Source organism: Pongo pygmaeus, chromosome 20 (genome assembly GCF_028885625.2).
Source record: "Pongo pygmaeus isolate AG05252 chromosome 20, NHGRI_mPonPyg2-v2.0_pri, whole genome shotgun sequence".
NCBI lineage: Eukaryota > Metazoa > Chordata > Mammalia > Primates > Hominidae > Pongo > Pongo pygmaeus.
Genome location: NC_072393.2, coordinates 56,057,550 through 56,084,876, shown reverse-complemented (window position 1 = coordinate 56,084,876; position 27,327 = coordinate 56,057,550). Strand labels below are relative to the sequence as shown.

General features: G+C 54.1%; 3 protein-coding genes across 12 annotated transcripts in view; 2 read left to right on the top strand and 1 right to left on the bottom strand.

Annotated features, from left to right (window-relative positions):
- Positions 1 to 408: 408 nt before the first annotated feature.
- Positions 409 to 5,693, bottom strand: ATF5 (activating transcription factor 5). 2 transcript variants are annotated; one of them, XM_054464840.2, is made up of 3 exons: positions 4,982 to 5,693; positions 3,359 to 3,655; positions 409 to 1,916 (listed from the first exon to the last, which is right to left on the bottom strand). In XM_054464840.2, exons 2-3 carry the CDS (start codon positions 3,534 to 3,536, stop codon positions 1,243 to 1,245), a joined length of 852 nt encoding a protein of 283 aa, XP_054320815.1. In that variant the 5' UTR covers positions 3,537 to 3,655; positions 4,982 to 5,693; the 3' UTR covers positions 409 to 1,242. The 2 variants fall into 2 exon arrangements, with proteins under 2 accessions (XP_054320815.1, XP_054320816.1); XM_054464841.2 differs by lacking the exon at positions 4,982 to 5,693 and adding an exon at positions 3,948 to 4,821.
- The window catches only part of IL4I1 (interleukin 4 induced 1), a 40,195-nt gene continuing 17,689 nt past the window's right edge, over positions 4,822 to 27,327 (top strand). For 4 of the 7 annotated variants that reach the window (XM_054464834.2, XM_063657321.1, XM_054464830.2 and 1 more), the window contains exon 1: positions 4,925 to 5,056. The gene's annotated coding sequence lies outside the window, so the exon portion shown is untranslated. Of the gene's footprint in view, positions 5,057 to 6,576; positions 6,689 to 27,327 lie in introns of all 7 variants that reach the window. The other 3 variants (XM_054464828.2, XM_054464832.2, XM_054464831.2) reach the window with 3 other exon arrangements.
- Positions 4,848 to 27,327, top strand: NUP62 (nucleoporin 62). 3 transcript variants are annotated; one of them, XM_054464835.2, is made up of 3 exons: positions 4,848 to 5,056; positions 6,577 to 6,688; positions 24,271 to 27,327. In XM_054464835.2, exon 3 carries the CDS (start codon positions 24,348 to 24,350, stop codon positions 25,875 to 25,877), a length of 1,530 nt encoding a protein of 509 aa, XP_054320810.2. In that variant the 5' UTR covers positions 4,848 to 5,056; positions 6,577 to 6,688; positions 24,271 to 24,347; the 3' UTR covers positions 25,878 to 27,327. The 3 variants fall into 3 exon arrangements, with proteins under 3 accessions (XP_054320810.2, XP_054320812.2, XP_054320811.2); XM_054464837.2 differs by lacking the exon at positions 6,577 to 6,688; XM_054464836.2 differs by lacking the exon at positions 6,577 to 6,688 and having other exon boundaries at positions 4,852 to 4,965.

Genomic DNA, 27,327 nt, shown 5'->3' with positions numbered 1-27,327 from the left:
GACCTCATGATCTGCCGCCTTGGCCCCCCAAAGTGCTGGGATTACAGGCATGAGCCACCACGCCCGGCCCCTGCTTTTTTTTTTTTTTTTTTTTTTTTTTTTTTGAGACGAAGTTTCAATCTTGTTTCCCAGGCTGGGGTGCAATAGCACGATCTCAGCTCACTGCAACCTCCATCTCCTGGGCTCAAGCGAGTCTCCTGCCTCAGCCTCCCAAGTTGCCGGGATTACAGGCACACGCCACCGCACCCGGTTAATTTTGTATTTTCAGTAGAGACGGGGTTTCCCCTTGTTGGTCAGGCTGGTCTTGAACTCCTGACCTCAGGTGATCTGCCCACCTCAGCCTCTCAAAGTGCTGAGGTTACAAGGCCACCTCTCCCCAGCTGCTTCTTCAAAGACAAGATGCACAGGCCAGAGGAAATGTTTCGTTTTATTTTTGCTCATAACCTCCCAAAAAAATCAGTACCCCGCCATCCCTCACCCAGACACAGCCCCTCTCCAACACCTTCACAAAACACTGATTTTTTTCTCAGAGCTAAAATGAGCACCCAGTCACCAACTACAGCCCTGCCCTGCCCCTCCTGCTCATCTTCCCGCACTGCAAACCTGGCAGCCTTTAGCCTCCCTCCCTTAACGTAGTGTCCCAAGGTCGCCTAGCCTGCTTTTTGCCTGTAGGATATGAGTCCCCTTCTCAAAGCCCGCCCTGACTTACTTCCTTATTTGCATAGTCCTTCAGCTCTATCCTGTCGCCACTCCACCCACCCCAGACAACCACCTGCAAGAAACCAGGTTTGAAATTCAAGAGACCAGGTTTCCAAGCTCCCAGCTGCTTCCCTGTGGGCCTCGGTGCCTCGGCTGTTACGTGACGGGCATAGACGTTGACTAAGGCCAAACATTTCATGATTTGAACGACAGAGGAGGTAAGAAGATCCAGAAATATGCAAGAGAGGTGATAAAAGCAGAGACAGAGGATGAAAAGATAAAAGTAGAGAGAAGTTGGGTGGTTTTGTGGGGAAGAAGGGTTGATTTTTTTTTTTTTAATAGAGACAGGGTCTTACTATGTTGCCCAGGCTGGTATTGACCTCCTGGCCTCAAACGATCCTCCTGCCTTGGCCTCCCAAAGTGCTGGGATTACAAGCATAAGCCACTGCGCCTGGCCGAGAGGGGTTTGGAATGAAGGTGGAGGCAGGGAGATGAAGGCGCCAGAGCTGAAGACCAGCCCCCAGAAGCCACACCCCTGCCCTTCTAGCAGCTACGGGTCCTCTGGCTCCGGGCCTTGTACACCTCGATGAGCAGGTCCTTGACGTACTGGATCTCACGCTCCACGGACTCTGCCCGTTCCCTCAGCTCGCGATTCCGTGCCTCCAGCCCCTGGCACTCGCCCTCCAGGGCCTCACCCTCTGCCCGCTTCCGCTGGCGATACCTCAGAGCCGCCGACTTGTTCTGGTCTCTCTTCTTTTGCTTGCGGTCCCCTCGGGTGGTGGCAGGATGTGGGTAGGGGGCCAGGCGAGAAGGTTGAGGTGGAGAAGGAGGAGGGGGCTGCTGTGGCGGGGGCAGAGGTGGCATCCCCACCTCCCCCTGCCCGGCCTCGTTGCGGCAGTAGATGGCCAGCAAGTCCAGAGTATCCAAGACAGGGGGCTGGGGGAGGTCAAAGGAGGGGAGGGGCAGGGGGAGGGAGGGGGCTGGTGGTGGTGGTGGTGGTGGTGGTGGTGGCGGTGGGGAGGGTGGTGGGAGGAGCGGGGCATCTAGGAAGAAGTCTTCCATCTGTTCCAGCTCCTTCTTGAGGAGGGAGGCCATAGCTTCCAGGTCAGGTGGGGTTGGGGAAGGTTGGGGGAGGGTGCCTGGGGGTAAGGGGGGCTCCAGAGGGAGGAGAGCTGTGAAATCAACTCGCTCAGTCATCCAGTCAGAGAAGCCATCACCTGGGATTAAAGTGGGGAGGGACACAAAATTCCCTGAGTTGCTGGTCTTCTGCCTAGTTGGGTGCTCACTCACGTCTCATTCAGGCGCATCTGTCCCATTCATTCAGTAAAACAACTAACCACTGAATCATCAAACCAGTCAATAAACCAACAAACCAGTGAAGAAACCAATAAACCAGTCAACCAACCAACCAACAATCAACCATCTAACCACCCAGTCAACCAAGCAATCAACCAACCAACTAACAAACCAACCAACCAACCAACCAACCAACCAACCAATCAACCAATGAACTAGTCGACCAATCAATCAGGGAATCAGTCAACCAACCAAATAAATCAGTCAACCAACCAATCAACCCATTAATCAACCAATGAACCAGTTAACCAAAACCCAACAAATTAGCCAATGAAAGAATCAGTCTTAACCCATAAGAGGGTCCGGGGAAAAAAAAATTAAAAAAGAAAAAAGAAAGAACCAGCCAACCAACCAATGACTCAAGCAACAGTCAACCAAGCATTTCTTCAACCATTCCAACATCTCCTTTACCCAGTACTCTGTATCTGTGGTGTCTCTATTTATTCTGTTATTAAAAGGCAAACTAGATCACATCACACACACAGATACACACACACACATACACCTTGTTTCATCTTTACTCATTAATTACTGAAAACCCACTATGTGCCAAGCATTTGGGATACAGTAATGAATGAAATGATTCATGCTTCCTGAGGGCTTCTGCATATGCAGTTCCCTCCAACTAAAATGCTCTTCCCTTGGGTGTTTTCCTCATTCCTTCCCTACTTTTTTTTATTTTAAGGGATAGGGTTTCACTCTTTTGCCCAGGCTGCAGTGCAGTGGCATCATCTTGGCTCACTGCAGCCTAGACCTCCCAGGCTCAAGCGATCCTCCCACTTCAGCCTCCCAAGTAGCTGTGACTACAGGCGTGCGCCACCATGCCTGGCTAATTTTTTTTTTCCTATAGATGTGAGGTCTCGCTATGTTGCCCAGGTCCTGAACTCCTGGACTAAAGCAATTCTCCCCTCCTTGGCCTCCCAAAATGCTGGGATTACAGGCCATCATGCCTGGCTTCCTTCCCATCATTTATGCCTCAGTCAACATGTTACCTACTTGGAGAAGGTTTTCTGGCTACCCATTCTATATTAGGTCCCCTTTGACATTTTGTAGCTCAGCTGCTACATGTTTCTGACTTATTCCAATACACTCTCATTTAATTTATCTCTGCTCTACTCCCCACAGTGTGAGCTGCTGGAAGGCACAGACCATGTTCTTCCTGTTCCCAGCCGTATCCTCAGCACCTAAAACAGTGCCTGGCACATTGTAGGCACTCAATATTTACTGAATACATGGATGAGTTCTTCCTCCCCCATCTTCCACTGCCCTCCACTCCCCAGCTCCACCTTCCACCTGCCCTTACCTGCCAGGAGCTCTCCCCCCACCGGAAGCCTGCCCTCCAGGGCTCCCCCAAGGACCTCATAGGGAGCCAGGGGGGCAGGGGCCGGGGGGAGTTTCCCATAGTCTACGAGCCATCCCAGCCCGCTAGCTGGGAGCAGGGCCCTGTCCAGCTCCAGCCCCAGGGTCGCCAGGAGTGACATGGCTGTAGCACAGGTGCTGGGCACTGATGGCAACAGGAGAGGCTGCACCAGCCGCTGGGACGAGGCTCTGGAGGATGCTCAGGTGGGCGAAGACAGGCACCAAGGCGAAAGTGGAAGACCTACACGCATGAGACAAGAGTGGGTGGGGTCAGGACAGCCTCATCCACCGGCCAAAATCAAGGGGAAGCCAAGCCACACCCCCAGGTACGTCCATGGGGCTCCTCCCTCCCTCTTCCAACCACCGTTTAGAACACTAAGCCTCAGCCTCTCCGAATTCTAAATTTGCCCTTTCGTTACCCAAATCTCTGAGCCCCACCCACTCCCAAGGGAATTTCTTTAGGTCCTAAGGTAGGACCGACGCCCCACCCCTTCCCCCAATACAGAAACCTAAAGGTCTCCCAGGGGAATTACCTTAGGCCCCTCCCATCCACCTCAGAATATTTCGCCTCAAGGAAAAACTCAATCCGAGGGACATTTTCTTCCAGCCACGCCCCTTCCTCTAAAATATTTCCTTTTGGCCCCACTGCCTTCCTAGCTTCCATCCTAAACCAGTTCCCAGGGGAACTGCCCCAGGTCCCAGCCCTTCAGCAATGTTATCCACTCAAATCCCACTCCTCGCTTTGCCCCTGCCCCTCCAAGCCACGCCCCTCATTGTTTATTTAGCTCCGCCCATCCCCGATTCCCCAGCGGCCCCGCCTCTTTGTCCCATCGAAACCCCACCCCTCAACTAACGGTTGGCTTAGCCCCGCCCCTTCTCACAATGGGCTTCCGAAATCCCACCCATCGTGACGACAGTGGTTCTAGCCCCACCCACTTAGAGGGTTGCCTCTGGGCCCCGCCTTATGCCCTGTCAATCTAAGCCAGTCCCCGACTCAGCAGATGCCTGGTTTAAAAGGAAGGAAGCTGGGCTATGAGCCAGAGCAACGTGGGGCAGGGAGGGTGGAGGAGGATAGAGGGGGTAGGCGGAGAACGGCTACCCGAACGCCACCCGTCCACACGCGGCTCTGCGCCGAGGGCCAAAGCGCATGCTACGTCGCCCGAGCGGTCCAATTGCTTTTACATGTCCGCCCTCTTGGGGATCAGTGCGCATGTGCGGCCATTCAGGGTCCGCAGCTCATTCACTACGGGGCACTGGTGGGCTACTGCGCAGGAACAACCAAGCACGCAGAATCGTTTAGAAAAAAAAAAAACACACCCTCCCCTGGAGTGCGCAGGCCCAGCTGCACGCGGGCTGACAAACATCGAGTCTAGAACTCTCCCACCCGGCCCCGGGCCCAGTGCGCATGCGCAGCCGCGCGCCTTCGGCCCACCGTACCTCTTCTGCGCCTGCGCGACCGTGATTCCCCGCTCGCCGCTCCCCACCCCCCAGGGCTCCCTAAAGAGGGCCACGAGCTGCGAAAGGGCGGGAAAGGCGGTTGGAGAAGGAGAGGTAAGCGGTTACTCACTCCATGGCTGCAGCAAGGAGAGGCGGCGGCGGCCTCGGCTGAAGAAAGACGGTGGGAGCGGAGAGCGCAGGCGTGGTGAGCGCGGAGACGGGCCGGGGGCACAGAGGGGTCGAGGCTACAGAGCCATGGCTGGGGGCTACGCAGGCAGAGGCGGCGACGCTGTAGTGAGAAGAGACTGTGATCCGAGGACAGGGAATGAGGCGGCCCCGGGGCCTGGGGACAGATATATCCCGGGTGGCGCGGCGCAGCACGGCCCGCCCGGATCCTTCCGCGCCCCGCCCTCGAGCAGCCCCAACCGGGAGGCAGCCGGGTCCCCTCCTCCTGGGGATCAGGGGATCCGACCCCTTCCTTCCCACTCTTAGGGTCCGGGCCCCTCCTCCCTCTCAGCTGGGGATCCGGCCTCCTCCCTGTGAGCCGGGGATCCAGCCCTCTCCTCGTGGCTCCGGTGTCTAGTTTCCTCCTCCTTCTGACTCTAAACTCTGGTTTCGTTCTCGTTCTGCCTCTGAGGTCTGGGCCTGCTTCCTCCTGTGATTTTGAGGATCCAGCCTCAATTTCTTCCCGCAGACCTGCACCAGTTAATTTCTCTTTCCCTTTCCTTGCTTGCAGAATTTCCTGCCAGTCACACTTTTCACCTCTTCATCCCCCAACTGCTGACTCTGAGAAACCCTCGTGGGTTAGAGTCCAGCATGAGTCACAGCACTCTCCCAAACACAGACCTGCCAGGATGGCCTCGGGCAAATAACTTAAGTTCTCTTACTTCATTTTCCTATCTGTAAAATAAGAAAAATCAACTCTCCTAGTGGGTTTATGAGACTCAAATAAGACGATGTCCGGCAAGGCTTATGCACAGAGCTCAACTCATAAATTCCTGTTCAACTTTTTTTTTTTGTTTGAGACGGAGTCTCTCCGTCTCTGTCGCCCAGGCTGGAGTGTAGTGGCGCGATCTTGGCTCACTGCAAACTCCGCCTCCCGGGTTCACGCCATTCTCCCGCCTCAGCCTCCCGAGTAGCTGGGACTACAGGCGACCGCCACCACGCCCGGCTAATTTTTTGTATTTTTAGTAGAGACGGGGTTTCACCATGTTAGCCAGGATGGTCTCAATCTCCTGGCCTCGTGATCCGCCCGCCTCGGCCTCCCAAAGTGCTGGGGATTACAGGCGTGAGCCATCGCGCCCGGTCTCAGCATATTTTATTAATAGGAACTCTGGGGCCCAGTCTCATTTCTTCCTTACCCCTTGCAAGAGCTGCAGACATTGGACTGTCCAACACCTGCTGTCATTCTTCTGTCTCCCCCATCCCTCTAAAGTGTCTGTTTCCAGCTATCCTCATCTTCCATTCCAAATGATGGGTGCCCAGGCCCCATCCCCTGGCAGGGATTCAGACATCGAGGCCCCAGCTGCGTCCTTTTCTCCATCCCTTGCCCTTGGCTTCCTTTCAAACCGTCCTTCAGCCTCCACTGGATAGGAACTATCTCCCAACCCTGCCAAAAATGGAAGATCTCCGTTTTCTTTTAGTCAGAGGGTAGCCATCTTGCCCCTTCTCGTGTACTGGGCCCTCCACCAGCCGAGGTGGATGTCGGTCTTTTCTCTCTTGCAGAAACCCACCTTGTCCCATCCACATCAGGACATCCCAGCTGGAGTTCAACTTTCATCCCTTCTGTGGCAGTTAGGAGACTGAATCAAGGTCCAGAGAAGGTGGAGGAATCCTGGTATTGAGCGTTACACACAAGCTTCTTTCTCCTCCCTTACCTGTTGCGGGCAGGAAGTCCTTCTTGAGATCTGACCACCTTTCCTTAGAGCACTTACTGTCCACTCTGCCAGTTTTTGAGCACTTGCCCTATATTTTCTTGGGCCTATAGGGGCTGTGTTATCACTGAGGCAGTATACAGAGTAGCAGCTAAGAGCATAGACTGAGCTTGTCCCACCCGTGGGCCCGCATGCGGCGTAGAACAGCTTTGAATGCAGCCTAACACAAATTTGTAAACCGTACCAAAACATGCGAATTTTTTGCGATTTTTTTTTAAGTTCATCAGCTATCAATAGTGTATTTTATGTGTGGCCTAAGACAATTCTTGCAATGTGGCCCCAGGAAGCCAAATTTTATACATCCCTGGCATAGACTCTGGAGCCAGATTATATGAGTTCAAAACCTGACGGCACCCCTCTTACTAGCTGTGTGACCCTAGCTATTTCCCTTCCCTGTGCCTCAGTTTCCCCTGTGGTACGAAGTGGCATTAAGAATACCTACCTGTGGACCAAGCACGGTGGCTCATGCCTGTAGTCCCACCACCCTGGGAGGCTGAGGTGGGCAGATTGCTTGAGCTCAGGAATTCGAGACCAGCCTGGGCAACATGGTGAAACCCTGTCTCTACCAAAAATACAAAAAAATAGCCGGGTGTGGTGGTTTGCACCTGTGGTCCCAGCTACTCATGAGGCTAAGGCAGGAGGATCACTTGAACCCTGGGGTGGGGTGGAGGTTGCAGTAAGCTGAGATTGTGCCACCACACTCCAGCCTGGGTGACAGAGTGAGACCTCGTCTCAAAAAAAAAAAAAGTACCTACTTCTTAAGGCTGTTACAAGGATTAAATGAGTTAATCCGTGTCAAGCAGTTAGACTAATGTCTGGGACACAGTAGGTGGTGCATAAAAGTGGTTATTGTTATTGCTATAATTAAGGTGGATGTGTTCTCATTCCATTGCTGTATAGATTTTTGAACAAAAGCAGATGGAATTAAGGGTAGACTGTTGGGCAGACTGCCAGTTGTAAGGACACACAGACGTGCCCTATCCCCCCCTCCCCCCCGCCGGCAGAATCTTCTCCTACGAAGACCTTCTAGATTTTACACGGGGACTGGGTTTGGTTTGGTTTGGTTTTTTTGAGACAGAGTCTTGCTGTCGCCCAGGCTGGAGTGCAGTGGCATGATCTTGGCTCACTTCAACCTCCACTTCCCAGATTCAAGTAATTCTCCTGCCTCAGCCTCCCAAGTAGCTGGGATTACAGGCGCCCACCACCACGCCTGGCTAATTTTTGTATTTTTAGTAGAGACGGGATTTTGCCATGTTGGCCAGGCTGGTCTTGAACTCCTGACTTCAGGTGATCCACCCACCTTGGCCCCCCAAAATGCTGGGATTTACAGGCATGAGCCACCACACCCAGCCTTAAGCAAGATCTAGCTTTTTTTTTTTTTTTTTTTTTTTTTGAGACAGAGTCTCGCTCTGTTGCCCAGGCTGGAGTGCAGTGGCACCGTTACAGCTCACTGCAACCACTGCCTCCCGGGTTCAAGCCATTCTGCTTCAGGCTCCAGAGTAGCTGGGATTACAGGCACACACCATCATGCCTGGCTAATTTTTATATTTTTAGTAGATACGGGGTTTCACCATGTTGGTCAGGCTGGTCTCAAACTCATGACCTCGTGATCTGCCCGCCTCGGCCTCCCAAAGTGCTGGGATTACAGGCGTGAGCCACCGCACCCAAGGGGGTTATTTTTTAAATAAAATTTTTTATTTTGGAATAATTGTAGATTGACTCAACAGAAAAGTTGCAAAGATAATACGGAGAATTTCTGTATGCCCCTCACTTGGTTTTTCCCATTAACGTTTTACATTACTTTGCCACATTTGTCACAAACAGGGCAACATCAGTATGTTACCGTTGACCAAATGCCATTCTTGATTCTGACCACACTTGATTCTGATTTTGGTTGTTGTTCCCTAATGCCCTTTCTGCTCCTTCCGGATGCCTTCAGGATGCCACGTTGTATCATGGCTCTGCAGCCTCCTCTGGCCTGTGACTGGTTTGAGACTTTCCTTGTCCTTCGTGACCTTGACAGTTTGGGAAAATGCTGGTGAGGTGTTTTATGGAGTGTGCTTCCATTTGGTTTTGTCTGAGGCTGGGACTGCGGGATATTGAGAGGATGGCCGGGTAGGATGCTTTTTTTTTTTTTTTAAGTAGAGATTGGGGGGGTCTCACTATGTTGCCCAGGCTGGTCTTGAATTCCTGATTCCTGGGCTCAAACGATCCTCCTGCCTCGCCCTCCCAAAGTGTTAGGATTACAAGCCTGAGTCACTGTGCCCGGCCTGGGTTTTTTGTTTTGTTTTGTTTGATTTTTAATTTTTTTGGTTTTTTGAGACAGAGTTTCGCTCTTGTTACCCAGGCTGGAGCGCAATGGCGCCATCTCGGCTCACCGCAACCTCTGCCTCCTGGGTTCAAGAGATTCTCCTGCCTCAGCCTCCCGAGTAGCTAGGATTACAGGCATGCGTCACCACACATGGCTAATTTTGTATTTTTAGTAGAGACGGGGTTTCTCCATGTTGGTCAGGCTGGTCTTGAACTCCCGACCTCAAGTGATCCACCCGCCTCGGCCTCCCAAAGTGCTGGGATTACAGGCGTGAACCACCGCGCCTGGCCCGGCCTGGGTAATTTTTAATAACTTAGTCAGTAGGAGAATTGCATTGCTGGCTATGTGCGGTTTATGCTGGCTGTAGAGGTGTCTGGGCAGGGACTCTGCTTCCCCTCCCCACCCTTTTGCTGCCTTCTCTCTCTGGCTATTGGGTCCCACCCACTTCAGCCCAGCCAGACTTAGCAGCTGGACTCAGGGTGAGTGGGTGCCAGTTGGCACCCTTAGCTCTCCAGCCTCTCCCAGCCTGTTCTAGTTCACAGCGGGTCATCAGTGGTTGCCTGCGACCCTCCTCCCCAGATCTTCGAACCCTGAGTCCCCTCGTGTGCACATTCCTGACCCAGGCCTGTGGCCCCTTCAGGACTCATGTCCTGGCCTCCCCCAGCCTCGAGCTCCCCTTCAACTCCTGAGCTGGGGCTTGAAGCAAGGGTGGGACTACTGGGGACTCTTTTTCAGTGCGGAGGGGGCTGGCTTGGGGAGTGAGGCGGTGGTTGCAGGCAGGTTGCATCAGCCCTGGCTGTTTGACGGGGAGGGGGAGTTGGGGGATTCTCTGGGGACCCCAGCACACCTGGCAACCACTCCTGGTTAGCAGAGCTTTGGATAAGGGAGAACCCCAGCACAGCAAGAGTAGGGGGGTGTGGAGAGGGAGGGAGATCAGCCACCCGTGCAGGACCCGGAGAATCTGAGGCTCCGTGCCAAGAAGGGGCCTCAGATCACAGGCTTGTTAGCAGGAGACAAGACTGAGGTCCCTAGAGGTAAGGGGGGGTTGTGAAAATCACACTGCCAGTTAGATGGGACCTCAGCTTCCACCATCCTGCACAGCTTCCAGGGCCCCAAGGCCCACGGTGTAGTCTCTGGGAGGCCTCCAAGCCCCGACCCTCACCTCAGGCCTGCTGTTGCTCACGGCTGCCAGATGCTATCGATTCGTGCCTGCACCTGCACCGTGCCATCGCCCTGCTATTGCCGCAACCCCTCACTGCTTTCCCAATCGAGGTGGCCTCCTGGCATGATGGAAAAGGCTCCGAGTTTTGCATCAGACAGACCCGGGTTCTGGTCCTGAGCCCAGCACTCAGTTGTAGACTGGAGTGCAGGCAGGGCCCTCATCTGCCTGAGCCTCGGCTGCCTTCTGCAGCGTGGGTCAGAGCATGGGCCCTAGAGCCAGCCTGCTGGGTTCACACCCCAGCTCCACCACTTCTGTGACCCTCAGCAGGTGGCATCCTCGCTGTGTGACTCAGTTTCCCCTCCGCAAAATGGGGATGAGATGGTCCATTGCAGATGGTGGTTTTGAGGATTAAATGTGGAAATGTGCGTAAAATACCTAGAGTGGGGCCTGGCATATGGGAAATGCCCTGTGAGCGGTAATTCCTGCTCTGGGGCCTGTTGTGGGAGCGCTGTGGAGATGGCGTCAGTGAAGCCAGCGTCTGCTGGAGCCCAGGCCTGTGTGTGATTCTCCTCTGTTCCCGCCACGCCTGCTTCTGCTTTCAGATCCGCCTCGCACAGATGTGTGCCTACGTGACTGCTCCCCCGAACGCTTCGAGGGCAAAGTCAGGGCCCTCTTCATTCCCAGAATCGTTCCCCACAACCCCCCGCCCTGTGCTGCTATTTCCGTAGGCATCAATACATTTTCTAATGAGTTGCTCAGCACAGAGGCCAGCGAATGTGATACTGAGGTCCCTGAGAGGAGCCAGGGAGGGTAACTGGGTCACGCAGGCCAGGGGTGCCGGGGTTGAAGGTGGGAGTCCTGACAAACAAGGGCAGGTAGGCCAAGGCCAGCTCAGTTGGGGAGAGGATGACGCGGGGGCTGGGAGACAGCACAAGCTGCCACGTGGCCCACAGTCCTCCAGAGCCCCTTCCCTCCCTTGTGCCCCCCCTTGTCCCTTCAGTAGAAGCAGTCACAGCTCTTACGCAAAAAAAAAAAGGACACAGCAAACTGATAACAACTGACACCAGTGTCCTAGAGCCCAGGATGCCATCACTCACCACTTAGTAGTCTGGGACAAGATACTGTACCCCCCGACCTGTGGTCACCTCATCAGTAAAATGGGCACAATCATAGAACTACCTCGGGGCAGTGTGGAGGGGCAGGGGGTTGACATGGGAAGAGGCCTGGACCAGTGAACTGCGGACCAGCTCGGGCTCTGTGTCAGGCCCAGAGGGAGGGGTGGCTCCCAGAAGCACCTGGGCCCCTGAAAGGCACCCGGGCCGCAGCAACACTGGCAGCGCTGGTGGTGCAAAGCTGCTGGTTTCACGGGAGAAGCTGGAAATCCAGTTTTTTTTTTTTTTCTGTGAGATCCAAGTTTTAAAGGTAGGCAAGTAATTCAGAAAAACCTGGAAAACCCCAGCAAACCACCAGTGTGGACAGGACTCAGGCTGCTGGCCCTCTGTGACTTCCCCTCCCCGCAGCTGTCATCCTCTCTGTCCATAGCAGAGAGCAACAGGAACCGAGCCTTCATTCCAAGAGTCTCCGAGGGTTGAGGCTGCTACCCTCTGTGCTGGACTTTCAAGCAGTGAGACGGAGCAGGGCTTCCTTCCGACACAGCCCGCTCCCATGTGAAGTGGGGGAGGACAGTGTTTCTGGGGAGCAGAGAAGGAGGCCTAAAGAATCCTTCCTGAGGTTAAGGATGCCTGCTGGAAGTGGGGCTGGTGTCTTATTACTCTCTTCCTAGTCCCCATGCCCCCAGCTAGAGGCCACCAGGAGCACATTGCTCCTTGCCGCAGGAAGACTGTCCCCCACAGGGACCTGCAGGGCACCTCAATAAGGAGGCATTTGGGCTAACTTTAGGAGTTGGGCTGTGTCAGGGGCAAGCCCATGACTCGGATCTATTTGACCTAGAGCCCGAGAAGCAAAGGGAGCTAGTGCCGGGGTTAGTTGAGAAACAGCCAGCAGCTCTGAGCCAGGAGGGGTGTTTGGTCGTTTCTGTGGTTTGGACATCGTGTTGTCTGTGTTGAGGCGTGATTCAGTAGTGGGCTTGTCTTGGTCCCTCGTGGTCGTGGTGGCCTGGCCTGGGGCCCCAGGGCCCTGCTGTCAGGGCTGCTTTCTCACAGCAAATGCGCTTGTCCTGCCAAGATGGAAGGGAGGTGAGCGCCACCGCTGCATCCAGAGGAGGCAGCTCCTGCATTCGTCTGGCCCAGGATACGTGGTTCCTACAGGGTCGCTTGGGCACGGAGGAAAGTACCCGGGCTTGAGCCCAGCCAGCACTCATAGGATGGATGGTCATGGACGGAGCTGCGGGGAGAGAGGCAGAGGCGGGGAACCACAGTGGGAGGGCCTCACGGGACCCCTAGGCTCCCTAGTGCCCCCTCAGTGGGCACGGGGGCACCCCCCATGGAGAGTTTTGAGGTCAGCGGCCATCAGAGCGCCAGGCCTTAGCCCAGTTTGATGCAGACTCCTTTGCCCTCTTCTTCCTGACCTACCACAGAGCAGGAATGTATGGGGGTTGGCGAGCAGCGGACGCCCCTCTCTTCCCTGCAGGCGTCTCAGGCCATCATCTGCAGCTGGGGCAGGCAGATCATCCTGAATTGGATTTGAGAGTGAAGCCCAGGCTGGTCTGGAAGGTCATGGAGATGGCCCAGGAAGTCTCTGGAGAATGGGAAGGGGGCTGGATGAGGCAGGGGACAGTGATGGTGGTGGCAGTGGGGAGCAAAAAAGGGCCATGTTTTGGAGAGGCTCGGTGCGGTTAGGGGCTCAGCTGTGGGGCCAGACACCTGGGCCAGCCCTTACTGGCTGTGGGACTTGACGCAGGTGATTGAAGTCCTCTCCCCTTTTTCAGTTTGCTCATTTATAAATGGGAGCCATGATAGTTTCCCCTCGTCACATTGCTGGGGGAAAGTTAAGTGAGTGAGAACAGGTGAAGCCCTGGAAACGGCCCAGTGCGTGAGAAATGCCATGAAATGTGGGTGTGGAGGTGGCCGCCGAGGCAGGAAGGGGCTGTGTTTGGTAGTTCTCATAATGAAAGCCACCCTGCCCCCATCCTCTGGCTGCCTTCACCTGGTTCCCAGAGAAACTTTCATAGCAACAGTCTCCACCACAGCCCAGCCTGGGCCCTTCCCTCCTTCCCCCACCAACATCACTGCCTCTCCCCGGGGAAGCTGATGTTGACGAGAAGAGGGGCTGCAGAGGGGACACAGGTGTGCGCCGTTCCTCCCCTGCCACACACGTCTGTCCGCTGCTCTCAGAGTCCCTCAGCCCTGATGCCTCAGTCCCTCTCCAGGCCTTGATGTCCTGTGCCTGCACCGCCAACCAGAGCATTTCAGCTCTAGGCTCTTCCCCAGCCTGTTCTCAACCAGCATTACCGGCCACCCCAAGGAAGGCATGGGCCTGCCCTTAGAAACTCTGCCCAAGCCATTGCCCTTGGGGTAAAGTCAGCCCTGAGCCTGACGCCTCCACAGCCTCACTGCGGCCTCTCAACACCTTCCCAGCACCCCCCTGGTTGGTTGGTTGGTCGTCGGTTGGTTGAGTGGCTTTATTGAGATACTGTATAATCCATATCCATTTATCAGTGTCCAACTTAGTGGCTTTAGTACATTGACAGAGTTGTGCAGCCATCACCACAATCAATTTTGGAACATTTTCATCACCCTAAAAAGAAACTCCTGGGCCGGGCGTGGTGGCTCACGCCTGTAATCTCAGCACTTTGGGAGACCAAGGTGGGTGGATCTCGAGGTCAACAGATTGAGACCATCCTGGCCAACATGGCGAAACCCCGTCTCTGCTAAAAATACAAAAGTTAGCTGGGTGTGGTGGCGGGCGCCTGTAGTCCCAGCTACTTGGGAGGCTGAGGCAGGAGAATAGCTTGAACCCAGGAGGCAGAGGTTGCGATGAGCTGAGATCATGCCACTGCCCTCCAGCCTGGTGACAGAGCGAGACTCCATCTCAAAAAAAAAATTAGCTGGTGTGGTGGCACACACGTGTAATCCCAGCTATTAGGGAGGCTGAGATGGGAGACCCACTGGAGCCCGGGAGGTCGAGGCTGTGAGCTGTGATTGCACCACTGCACTCCAGCCTGGGAGACAGAGTGAGACCCTGTCTTAGAAAAAAAAAATTTTTTTAATGCAGTAGGTACAGGGGAAAAAACTTTAAATACAAGGGTAAGAAATAAAAGTTATTGGCCAAAAAGGAAGAAGCCTTGGCACTAGAGTAGTCCTCAAATCTCTTCCAGTCTTATTCTTTTATATTAAGAGCGAGCGGTGGTTCTAGAATCTTCCTTAAAATCTCTTTCTGGCTGTTTCCTGACTTTTCCATGGTTGTCTTAGCTGATTTGTTTTTCCTGTGGGGAAAATTGCTGTTGGTCCCGCGACCTGAGCTCCTTTGGTAGCTTCTGGGCCTGGGGAGTGGAAAGGAGAAGGTAATTGCTAATTAGCCATCAAGTGACTTCAAGGGAAAGAAGGAGAGAAGGTTGAGAACCAGTGAATCCACAAATCATTTAGCTACTGCCTTGAGGCCGTCCTGTGTAGCAAGTGGCAGAGGCAGGATTTTGGTACTCTGGGCAAGTCGGCCCCTCTGAGGGCCTCGGTTTCCTCATCTACCCGGGTGAGGAGAATAAGCCTGCTTAAAACGATTTCTAAGATACATAAAGAAAGAACAGTACAGAACAGTGCATCTAGCAGGCTGCCTTTTGTGTACAGGTGGGGATAGTGCAAACCACACTTTTGTTTAAATGCACAGCAAGTCTCTGCAAAGACGTGTAATAGCAGCCTATCTGCAGGGAGCAGGGCTGGGTGGCTGTGGGACTCAGGGAAGACAGGCCACAGTATTCCCTTTTGTACCTTTTGAGCTAGAACAGTGTGAACATACTGCCTATTCACAAAATGAGTTAGTTTGTTTTTTTTGTTTTTTGAGACCGAGTTTCACTCTTGTTGCCCAGGCTGGAGTGCAGTGGTGTGATCTCGGCTCACTGCAACCTCTGCCTCCCAGGTTCAAGCGATTCTCCTGCCTCAGCCTCCCGAGTAGCTGGGACTACAGGCATGCACCACCATACCTGGCTAATTTTGTAATTTTTTTTAGTAGAGATGGGGTTTCTCCGTGTTGGTCAGGCTGCTCTCAAAGTCCCGACCTCAGGTGATCCGCCCCTCCACACCCCGCCCCCCGGCCTCCCAAAGTGCTGGGATTACAGGTGTGAGCCGCTGCTCCCGGCCTAGTTTTTATTTTTTAAAATGCCCACCAATGTCATTGGGTTGTGGCAGGGTGGTCGGCCTCCTGGGTAGTGAGCACACAGGAACATTTAGGCATTGAAACATCTGAACATACAGTAAAAGTTCCAGTGACAGCCTAGGGAAGACAGCTTGATCCATCACAGCTTCTCTCCCGAGGAGCTGACAGACACACAGCTACACACACCCTGTTCCTTTGTCTCCACACGGGTCCTTAATGCAAGTCGGTTATGCCTGTAGGTTGAAAGGCATCAGGGAGGAAAATGGAACCAGAATGCCAGGTGGCCTAAGGAGGAGAGAGAGGACAGTTGAAAACCCACAGGTATCCCTGTCCCTTCCTCCCTCCCTCCCTGCTGTTGGGGATACCTGGTTCTGTGGAGGAGAGGTGGCCTTTTGGTGGAGGTGAACATAGGAGTGGGAGAGAGGAGCTGAATTCCATGTCACAGATTTGGCTTAGAAAAGCAACCCTTGCTGGACGTGGTGGCTCGTGCCTGTAATCCTGGCACTTTGGGAGGCGGAGGTGGGAGGATGGCCTCAGCCCAGGAGTTGGAGACCAGCCTGGGCAACATAGTGAGACCCCATCTCTACAAAAAATCGAAAATTAGCTGGGCATGGCGGCGTATGCCTGTAGTCCCAGCTAACAGGAGGCTAGGGCAGGAGAATCATTTGAGCCCAGAAAGTCGAGGCTGCAGTGAGCCGTGATTATTCCACTGCACTGGATGACAGAGTGAGACTCTGTCTCAAAAAAAAAAAAAGAAAAAGGAAAGCAGACCCTCTCCATGGCTTTGGGTTTTTGTTTGTTTGTTTTGTGTGTCTGTTTGTTTTAGACAGAGTCTCGCTCTGTCCCCCAGGCTGGAGTGCAGTAGTGCGATCTCGGCTCACTGCAACCTCCACCTCAGCCTCTCGAGTAGCTGGGATTACAGGCACACGCCACCACACCTGGCTAATTTTTGTATTTTTAGTAGAGACGGGTTTCACCATGTGGTCAGGCTTGTCTCGAACTCCTGACCTCAGGTAATCCACCCACCTCGGCCTCCCAGAGTACTGGGATTACAGGCGCGAGCCACCATGCCTGGCCCACTCTGTTTTCTACTAATGGGGTTGGCCATACCCCAGGCAGGGTAGTTATGTAAGAGAGCAGGACAGGGAAGCCCAGGCCACCGCCAGCTCCCGCCAGGCGACTGCAACAGTCTCCTCACTCCTCCCACACAGAGTCTCGGTGAGTCTTTCCGAACATAACCCAGACCCTGACCCACCGGAGCCCACCCATGGCCTCATGCTCCCAAGGCACTCTGGTCGGGCCATTTGACCTGGACCGCTTGAGCATCTGCCTTGGCTAAGGTCCGCTTAGGAAGGTGTTGGTCAGTTGACTTCAGTTCTTGAAGGGCAGACTTGGAGCTGATCTGTTCTTCAAGGTTTAGGTGGATTTTCTTTGACGCAAAGGGAAGAGGAACTGATTCAGGAGACAGTTAAGAAGCAGAGTAATTAGACTTGTGGAGTTTGCAGACGGAGAATCCCAGCACTAGCACTTATGGAGATGGTCCTGGCCAGAGGTTCCCATGGGAGGGCAAGTGAGGGAAGGCAGTGTCCGAGCCTCAGCAGGAATCAAATTTCCCTGGGCTGGGCCCAGCCCATCTCTGATCTCCCCTTGTTTCTCTCCTCTCCACTCCCTCACTCTCTGCTCTTTTCTCCCCTGTTCTGGTCTCTCTGGTTCCACCGGTCATACTTCCCCCAAATCTGAAATAACGAATTCTATGGGGAAAGGAGAGGTCCCGCGGAGACAGCTCCGCACCCCGTCCTTCCTGTCTGGGCTCTGCGTTGTCAGCAGTGCCACCAAGTGGCTGTCAGCCGAATGCCATGGGCCTTTGTTCAGGTGCCTCCCGGAACTTTTTTTATTTGTTTGAGACAGGGTCTCGCTCAGTCGCCCAGGCTGAAGTATGGTGGTGTGATCACAGCTCACTGCAGCCTCAAACTCCTGGGCTCAAGTCATCCTCCCACCTCTATCTGGGATCACAGGCACACACCACCATGCCAGGCTAATTTTTGTTTTTTTGTTTTCGAGACAGAGTCTCGCTCTGTCGCCCAGGCTGGAGTGCAGTGGCGTGATCTCAGCTTACTGCAAGCTCCGCCTCCTGGGTTCATGCCATTCTCCTGAATCAGCCTCCCGAGTAGCTGGGACTACAGGCGTGAGCCACAGCACCTGGCCTAATTTTTGTATTTTTAGTAGAGACGACGGGGTTTTACCATGTTGGCCAGGCTAGTCTCAAACTCCTGACCTCAGGCGATCCACCCACCTCAGCCTCCCAAAGTGCTGAGATTACAGATGTGAGCCACCACACTTGGCCAACACTTAATTCTAACATCCTTTCCTCAATGAAACCCTCCCGTCCCAGGCAGAATGTCAAGACTTGGCCCCGGAAAGCTCTGGTTTCCCATTGTGAAGTTCCTGTTTGCTGGGTGGCCTTGGGGAGTCTGCACTTGTTTCCTACCCAGGAAGGGCTCGGTGTGCTGCAGCGCAGTGCTCCTGGCATGGTACCGGTTACACAGTAGGTCCTTAGTAAATGGTTGTTACTGAGTCCCTACTGTGTACCAGGCACTGCTGCAGGTGCTGCGAATACAGCAGGGAACAAACGGAAATCTTGCCCAGAGGAGCCGACACCATCCCCACTGTTAGCCTTCCTCTGTGTTCGAAGGCAACCTTGTCCTTCTGTCGTAGATGGCCTGTCATGGCTGGGTGTCAGTGGCAATCCACCCACACACATCCACAGTCCTGGCAGGGTTGCCCCAGCACCAGGGGATATCTGGATTTTCAGAATCACACCTCACTTTCCTTTCTGTACCAGCAGCCTTGGTCTCCGTGCACAAGGGCAGACCTGCCCCTGACCCCAGCCCCTTTCTCAACCCCAACTCTGCTCTGTGTATTCCCATCCACCTATCTAGATTTCATTCTGTTCTTTCTCTGTCGTCCCTCAACCTACCCCCATTGGTTTCTAGTGGCTGCTGTAACAAGTCATCACAAATGTAGTGGTTTAAAGCAACATGAATGTATTTTCACAGTGCTGGGGGTCCAGAGGCTAAATGGGTACATGGTGTGTGGTTCCTTTGGGAAACTCTAGGGGAGAGGCTATGTCCTTCTCCAGCTCTAGAGGCCAAAGCCGCCTGTGTTACTTGGCTTGTGGCCCCCTCATCTTCAAAGCCAGCAGCACAGTGTCTCTCAGTCCGTTCCTCCATAGGCACATCTCCCTCTGACTCCTCTCCTGCCTCCCTGAAGGACCCTTGTGGTTACCTGGGGCTCACGTGGATAAGCCAGGGTAACCTCTTTATCGTCATCACATCTGCAAAGTCCTTTTGCCATGTAAGGTCACGTTGACAGGGTCCTGGATCAGAGTGTGGGCATGTTTGGGGGCCATTTTTCTGTCTACCCCACCACACACATAACACACATCCTTCCTAATTCTTCCTTTCCTTTTGGTCCAAAGCTGAGGTCTCCTGTATTCTTTCCCAGGCACAGACTCCTGTCCCAGGCATCTAAGGAAAGGGGTTGGGGGCCGTGCACAGTGGCTCACTCCTGTAATCACAGCACTTTAGGAGGCCAAGGTGGGCGGATCACCTGAGGTCAGGAGTTCAAGACCAGCCTGGCTAACATGGTGAAACCCCGTCTCTACTAAAAATACAAAGATTAGCTGGGCATGGTGGTGGGCACCTGTAATCCCAGCTACTCGGGAGGCTGAGGTGGGAGAATTGCTTGAACCCGGGAGGCGGAGGTTGTAGTGAGCCAAGATCGCACCACTGCACTCCAGCCTGGGTGGCAGAGCGAGACTCCGTCTCAAAAAAAAAAAAAAAGAAAAAGAAACTGGGACTTGGAGTGGCACAAGAATCACAGATGGAGGTAAGGTAGTAGAGCTGACTGAAGGCTGGGGTGACAGCAAGGAACCCTGGTTCTCACAGATGGGGGTGGGATGTGCCCACCTGAATGCAGATGATTCTGCATCTGAATCCCAAGCGGGTCTTCCTCCGGGTTCCCAGGGCTGTGAAGGCACCTGTGTTGTTTGAAACTCAAGGGTAAATGTTGGGGCAGGCGGGAAGGGAAGGGACTGGCAGCTCTGCCAGCACTTCCCTTGGTGACCTCAAGGCAGCGCTTCTCTGGAGCTGTGTCCTGCCTGGGTGAACTACAGATGGTCACGGCCACCCAGCCCTGAGCACAGGCCCAGGCATACCCTCCTCCTTTCCCTGGAAATGCACCACTCCCTCAGTTTGGGTTCCTCCCTGCTTCCCCCCACCACCACCAGCACCATCAGCTTCTTTGGTAAGGAAACTCTCCCCTTTGGCAAATGCGGTAATTCCGGGATCAGAGCTCGTAATAGTTTGCGTTTGTGAGAAACTTCCCAAGTTCTAGTATTTGTGGCTTTTTGTTTTTTGTTTTTTGCCTCAAACTCCTGGGCTGAAGCAATCCTCCCACCTTGGCCTCGTAACCCCTCGTAACCCCGCCTTGTAACCCCGCGCTGGGATTACAGGCATGAGCCATCACGCCTGGCCTGTCACTGTTAACCTGGACGGACCCTGTGGTTTTGGTGCAAATTGAACACTTTGCTCAAATTGTGATGCTGTCCTCTCTGAGTCCCAGTTTGGGCCTCGGGCTCTTGGCCTGGACCTTCTCCCACCAGTCTTCTCTAAGCCACCTGGCCTCCAGCCTCTACCCCTACGGTTCATGCCCCACACCCATAAAGTCTGCCTGTGGCTCCCTCAATACAACGCCCAAACCGTTAGCATGGTATGTATGGGTCTGCCAAATTCTCCCGCCTGTCACATGGCCCACAGTCCCCAAGACCACCCTCCAGCTCAGTGATGAGCTAAGACTCACAGAGCTCAGCAAAGCTTTCTACTCACAGTCACGGTCACGGTTTATTACGGAGAAATGATACAGACTGAAAACAGCAAAGGGGAGAGAAGCAAAAGCCCTGAGAGAGAGCAGGCACGAGCTTCCAGATGTCCTCTCCAGGTAGAGAGAGTCCCACGGACAGTGCTCAGTTCTCCCAGCAACAGCGTGTGGTAACAGCGTGTGGTGGCGGCTCGGGTTGTGGGGAGGAGCAGTTCTGTAGACATGGCGCACCCGTGTGGCTAAACTGAAGTCTGCTGACTCCAGCCCCTCCAGAGGTCGTGCTGATACTGTATGACCCAAAGCCCCCAACTCTAGGTCACAGCGTCAACATGGACTCTCTAGAGTGGCCTCAGGCCCCAGGTAAACAAAGGCGCTCTTATCTGGCAGGACATTTCAAGAACATAGAGATTTTCCTGGAGCTGGTCAAGGGCCATTTTCTCTCTTTGGAATGTGCAGATTTGAACAGCCCAGGCTTGGCAAGTCAGTCCTTCACACATAAACATCTCCCTTCAGAAGCACCAAATCACTTAGCACCCAGAGGCATGTCTGCCGTGTCAGCCTCCCTGTCTTCACACAGGCCTTTCGTCCTGCATGGACGGCACCTCTCCCACCTCCATCCTTTCCCTGGCTGCTGCTGCATCTACAACGCTCAGCTTCTCCCTGGAACCTGCTCCCACAGCATGTGACCCAGCCCTGCCCCTGCCCTGAGCCCTGATTGTAGAGCTGACATTTGACTCTGGCTGCCTCGAGGGCAGGGGCCATGGCTTAGCTAACCACTCTGGGCTTCACTTTCCTCATTTGTAAAATGGATCTGCCCCAAAGTTTGCTTTTAGGAAAGGGTGAGTAATGGTATGTCTACCTTTTTTTTTTTTTTTTTTTTTTTAGATGGGGTCTCACTCTGTTGCCCAGGCTGGAGTGAGTGGCACAATCACAGCTCACTGCAGCCTCCACCTCCCTGGGCTCCAGTGATCCTCCCATCTCAGCCTCCCAAGTAGCTGGGACTACAGGCGCCTGCCACCAAGGCCAACTCATTTTTGTGGTTTTTTTTTTGTAGAGACAGTGTCTCGCTATGTTGGCCAGGCTGTTCTCGAGTTCCTGGACTGAAGCAATCCTCCCACCTCAGCCTCTCAAAGTGCTGGGATTACAGGCGTGAGCCACCTCACCTGGCCATATTACATCTAAACTGTGTGGATCAGGGCTGGATCGGTATGGGTTCACCATTGTGAATAGATCCCTGGCACCTGAAGTATTGGAAACCAACGTGGCACTTAATAAATGGTGAACTGTTGGCCGGGCACAGTGGCTCACGCCTGTAATCCCAGCACTTTGGGAGGCTGAGGCAGGCAGATCACCTGAGGTCAGGAGTTCAAGACCAGCCTGGCCAACATGGAGAAACCCCGTCTCTACTAAAAATACAAAATTAGCCGGGCGTGGTAGCATGCACCTGTAATCCCAGCTACTTGGAAGCTGAGGCGGGAGAATCGCTTGAACCAGGGAAGCGGAGGTTGCAGTGAGCCGAGATTGTGCCATTCCACTCCAGCCTGGGCAACAGAGCGAGACTCCCGTCTCAAAAAAAAAAAAAGATGAACTGTTAAGCCAGACAAGTCCCCACAGAAGATTGATTTCCTTGTAGTTTTTTCATAATTGCAAAGAGCTTTTTATAAATGCTCTTCTTGGAAATTTTAGCTACAACTTATTAATAGCAAAAGCTTTTTTAAGCTGAGTTCTTGAGAACTGAGATGTGTAGGTGTAGCTGCTCAGATGCCTTTAGCTGCCAGTAACAACACACTGGCTTGAGGTGGCTCAGCAGTGAGGACTTTTGTTCTGTCCCACAACGGGAGGAATGGATGTAGGCCGGGCCAGGCCCCAGCAGTCCTGGGGGCTCAGGCACTTGCCGTGGCCTCTTGAAGAGACCTTTCTCAGAATCCCCCAGGAGAGCTTTATGAAAATGCCAGGGCCACAGCATCCCAGCCCTGGAGAGACTGGCTTAGTGGAGCTGACAGCCTTGTGTGTTTTGAATGCTCGCAGTCAGTGGTGATGGACGCCCATTGAGATCCACTGGCTTAGATGAGGCAGAGCGCGTGCAGCTGGCCCTGGGGTCATCTCCCCAGACTTGCTTGGCTGTGTGGAGAAGGAGGAGCAGACGAAACAAAAATTAGGGGCCTGTGAGGAGGCAGAAGGGTGCAGTGGAAGGGGTGGGGGTAGTGAGATAGGTTGCCTCTTACTCAAGCTGGAAGGGGATTTCCTGAGGACAGACACCAAGCAATTTAAAAACTGGCCTGGAGAGAGGGAAGAGGAAACAGACCTCGTGGGTGTTTCTCTGGGTCAGGCACTTGGCTTCTCAGTCTTGACTTTGATTATTCTTTTGTTTTTTTTTGAGACAGGGCCTCCCTCTCTCCATTTCCAGCTTTTAGAGCTGCTTCTGCCTTCCCTGGCTCCTGGCTTTCTCCCATCTTCAGATTCCAAAGTGCATCACTCCAGTCTGCTCTTGTCACCACAAACTTTCTTCCCTTCTCCAGTCGGTCAAATCCGTCTTCTAAGGATACTGCTGATCATCTTTAGGGCTCACGCCTGTAGTCCTGGCACTTTGGGAGGACAAAGAGGGAGGATTGCTTGAGCTCAGGAGTTGAAGACCAGGGCAACAGAGTGAGATCCCATTTCTACAAAAAATAAAAAAGATTATCCGCGCATGGTGGCATGCACCTGTAGTCCTAGCTACTCTGGGAGGCTGAGGTGGGAGGATCAGTTGGGTCCAGGAGGTTGAGGCTGCAGTGAGTTGTGATTATGTCACTGCATTCCAGCTGGTATGACAGAGCGAAACCCTTTCCCAAAAGGAAAAAAAAAACTACCCCTATTCAGCACTCCCTCTCACCCTTTCCTTACCAGGTAACCTTTGACCTTCCTGCTGATAGATGGCACCACTGGGAGATTTTTCAGTTAGACGTTACCAAGATCAAGTCAGTTTGAACTGAATGGAAATACTGTGGCCTATGGGGCTTCTGGGGTGTTCTTTATCCCTCCCCCACCCCCACCCATCTCTGGTGGGGCTTATGGTCTCCAGTGATGTCCCAGTGTCTGCAGATGGTTGAGAAGGTATCCAAGGGAGGCCCAGGTGCAATCCTCCACACCACACCTACAAGTGAAGGAGGCAGCTGCCTTCCAAGCCTGGAGAAAACCCCAGGGGAGGCTCTGATTGCCTGGCTCAGGTCTCAGTTTATCCTTGAGCCAATCACTGCAGCCAGGGGCATCTGTGCTCTGAGCACATGGGTTTCAGACCCTCCCCTGAGTTAGGAGGGGGCGTTCCAGTGTCCTCTCCTGCTCTTAAGAGAGCGCAGGTGTGGGTCTGGGGGGGGCCTTCAGCAGCCCAGACCCTGCCATCCAGCCTGGGTTCCCGGCCCCATCTCTCTCTCTGAGGTCCAGAGAGGCCCTCAGAGTGGCAAGAGCTGATCCGCTCACACCCTGCTAGAGTCAGCTAGGGAACCTCACTGGGTCCCACGCTGGGAGCAGGTCCTACAGCTGTTCTTGTGTGTCCTAGTCCCGCTTGTGGCAGTGCCTCAAATCTGATCTCCTCAGGCTGAGGTGGGTCCAAGGTTCTATTCTCCCGCCTAGTCCTCCACAGAGTGAGAGCTTTCCACTGTGCTGAACCTGGCCATGCATGTCCCTAGCACCCCGGCTCCTCGTACCTGACCCCTGGGGCGTGCTTTTGTGCTTCTGGATCCTTCTCGATTTAGCAGAGCCTAGTTTAGGTTACACAGCATGGTATCATTATCCCATCCCACCACCCTCCAAACCGACCGTGCCCGGTCATGCCACTGAGCTTGCCTTTCTAAAACTGCCATCTGACAATGTCACTTCCTCTGCTTTAGAAATCTTCCCAAGGTTGCAGACGCCGACGGATTTGCTTTGGGAGCCAGAGTAGCTGCTGCCACCAGAGTCCGGAGCCATGAGCGGGTTTAATTTTGGAGGCACTGGGGCCCCTACAGGCGGGTTCACGTTTGGCACTGCAAAGACGGCAACAACCACACCTGCTACAGGGTTTTCTTTCTCCACCTCTGGCACTGGAGGGTTTAATTTTGGGGCTCCCTCCCAACCAGCCACAAGTACCCCGTCCACCGGCCTGTTCTCACTCGCCACCCAGACTCCGGCCACACAGACGACAGGCTTCACTTTTGGAACAGCAACTCTTGCTTCGGGGGGAACTGGATTTTCTTTGGGGATCGGTGCTTCGAAGCTCAACTTGAGCAACACAGCTGCCACCCCAGCCATGGCAAACCCCAGCAGCTTTGGGCTGGGCAGCAGCAACCTCACTAATGCCATATCGAGCACCGTCACCTCCAGCCAGGGCACGGCACCCACCGGCTTTGTGTTTGGCCCCTCCACCAGCTCTGTGGCTCCAGCCACCACATCTGGAGGCTTCTTATTCACTGGTGGAAGCACGGCCCAACCCTCTGGTTTCAACATTGGCTCAGCAGGGAATTCAGCCCAGCCCACAGCAGCCACCACAGCAGGTGCCACACAGCCAGCTGCTCCCACACCCACAGCCACCACCACCAGTACTGGGCCCTCCCTCTTTGCGTCAATAGCAACTGCTCCAACCTCGTCTGCCACCACTGGACTCTCCCTCTGTACCCCTGCGACCACAGCAGGAGCCCCCACTGCTGGGACACAGGGCTTCAGCTTAAAGGCACCTGGAGCAGCTTCCGGCACCTCCACGACAACATCCACCGCTGCCACCGCCGCCACCACCACCACCAGCAGCAGCACCACCGGGTTTGCCTTGAATTTAAAACCACTGGCGCCAGCCGGGATCCCCAGCAATACAGCAGCCGCCGTGACCGCTTCACCTGGCCCTGGTGCAGCCGCAGGGGCGGCTGCCAGCTCCGCCATGACCTATGCGCAGCTGGAGAGCCTGATCAACAAATGGAGCCTGGAGCTAGAGGACCAGGAGCGGCACTTCCTCCAGCAGGCCACCCAGGTCAACGCCTGGGACCGCACGCTGATCGAGAATGGAGAGAAGATCACCAGCCTGCACCGCGAGGTGGAGAAGGTGAAGCTGGACCAGAAGAGGCTGGACCAGGAGCTCGACTTCATCCTGTCCCAGCAGAAGGAGCTGGAAGACCTGCTGAGCCCACTGGAGGAGTTGGTCAAGGAGCAGAGCGGGACCATCTACCTGCAGCACGCGGATGAGGAGCGTGAGAAAACCTACAAGCTGGCCGAGAACATTGACGCACAGCTCAAGCGCATGGCACAGGATCTCAAGGACATCATCGAGCACCTGAACACGTCCGGGGCCCCCGCCGACACCAGCGACCCACTGCAGCAGATCTGCAAGATCCTCAACGCGCACATGGACTCACTGCAGTGGATTGACCAGAACTCAGCCCTGCTGCAGAGGAAGGTGGAGGAGGTGACCAAGGTGTGCGAGGGCCGGCGCAAGGAGCAGGAGCGCAGCTTCCGGATCACTTTCGACTGAGCGACAGCAGCTCTGGGGCCCGCAGGTCCCCAGGGAGTTGATGAGGGGAATGCGCCCTGTTGTCTAGTTTGGGCTTGTGGCAAGGTACTTGTTTGTTTGTTTCTTTCACATGACTGCCGTTGACACGATTGCTGTGTGCTTTGCCTTTTTCCATTTAGGAAGGTATTCTGGGCCCTCTGCCCAGGCAGCAGCCTCATGGGTGTGGCTTCTGTGGCTTTCATTTGAGTGTCTTTGGCCCCTTTTCACCTGCTGTGACCGCCCACCTCAGCCTGGTGATGAAGTGCTGATGGTCTTGGTCCCCGCCAGCCTGGTGATGAAGTGCTGATGGTCTTGGTCCCAGCCAGCCTGGTGATGAAGTGCTGATGGTCTTGGTCCCAGCCAGGGCCGTGGGGGCAGCCACTCTCTCCAAAGCATAGTCATAGGTGTCATGAGAAAATACCAAATGTAAGAGAACCTCCAAGTCAGGGCACAGTGGCTCACCCCTGTAATCTCAGCACTTTGGGTGGCCAAGGTGGGCGGATCACTTGAGGTCAGGAGTTCGAGACCAGCCTGGCCAACATGGTGAAACCCCGTCTCTACTAAAAATACAAAGATTAGCCAGGTGTGGTGGACGCCTGTGATCTCAGCTACTCGGGAGGCTGAGGCAGGAGAATCACTTGAACCCAGGAGGTGTTGCAGTGAGCCAAGATCACACCACTGCACTCCAGCCTAGGCAACAGAGATCCGTCTCCAAAAAAAAAAAAAAAAAAAAAACCCTCCCAAGAGACAGCCTAGTTTTGGAGTATGAGATGTGTGCTTGTGAAAGCTAACCACCAAGACAAAGCAGCACAGTGTGAATAGAACAGAGCGGGATCGAGAATTTCACAGAAGACCGGTCAACTAAGGGGCCTACACAGGGTGTTGAGGAACCACAGACAGGAGCCGAGAGGCCTGCCTTTTGCCTGGCCCAGGCTCACCCCCACCTTGGGCCTCACCTCCTCCAGGAAGCCTTCCCAGCTACCCGAAGCTCAGGTGGCCTTCTTGCAGGTCCCCGTAGCACCCTGAGCCTGTACCTTGGGTAGCACTTGCTATGCTCTCCTGTGGTAGCCGTTTGTGCCTCGTCTCACTGTTAGATTGTGACCTCCCATGGGCAGAGACCCACTGTCATTCCCCTGTGTGTCCCCAGCCCGGTCCCTGTCACATTTGTTAAGTGAAAGAACAATGAAGCCCAGCATAATGTCAGTCCACAGAAATAGCCGCAGCTTCCAGTGGTGGCTGTGGACTTGGATCTGAACTTCCTGGCACCAGAGTGACTCTAGTCAGTTACCGTAAAATCCACTGTGTGTGGAAGGCAGAAGCCAGCAGTTGTATCCCAAGCATCTTTTGTATTTGTCTTTATACTTTGCTGAATTCTCTGAAATACCTATTACTGTATGTTGCTTTTCTAAATAAATGTATTGTGAAACCAAAA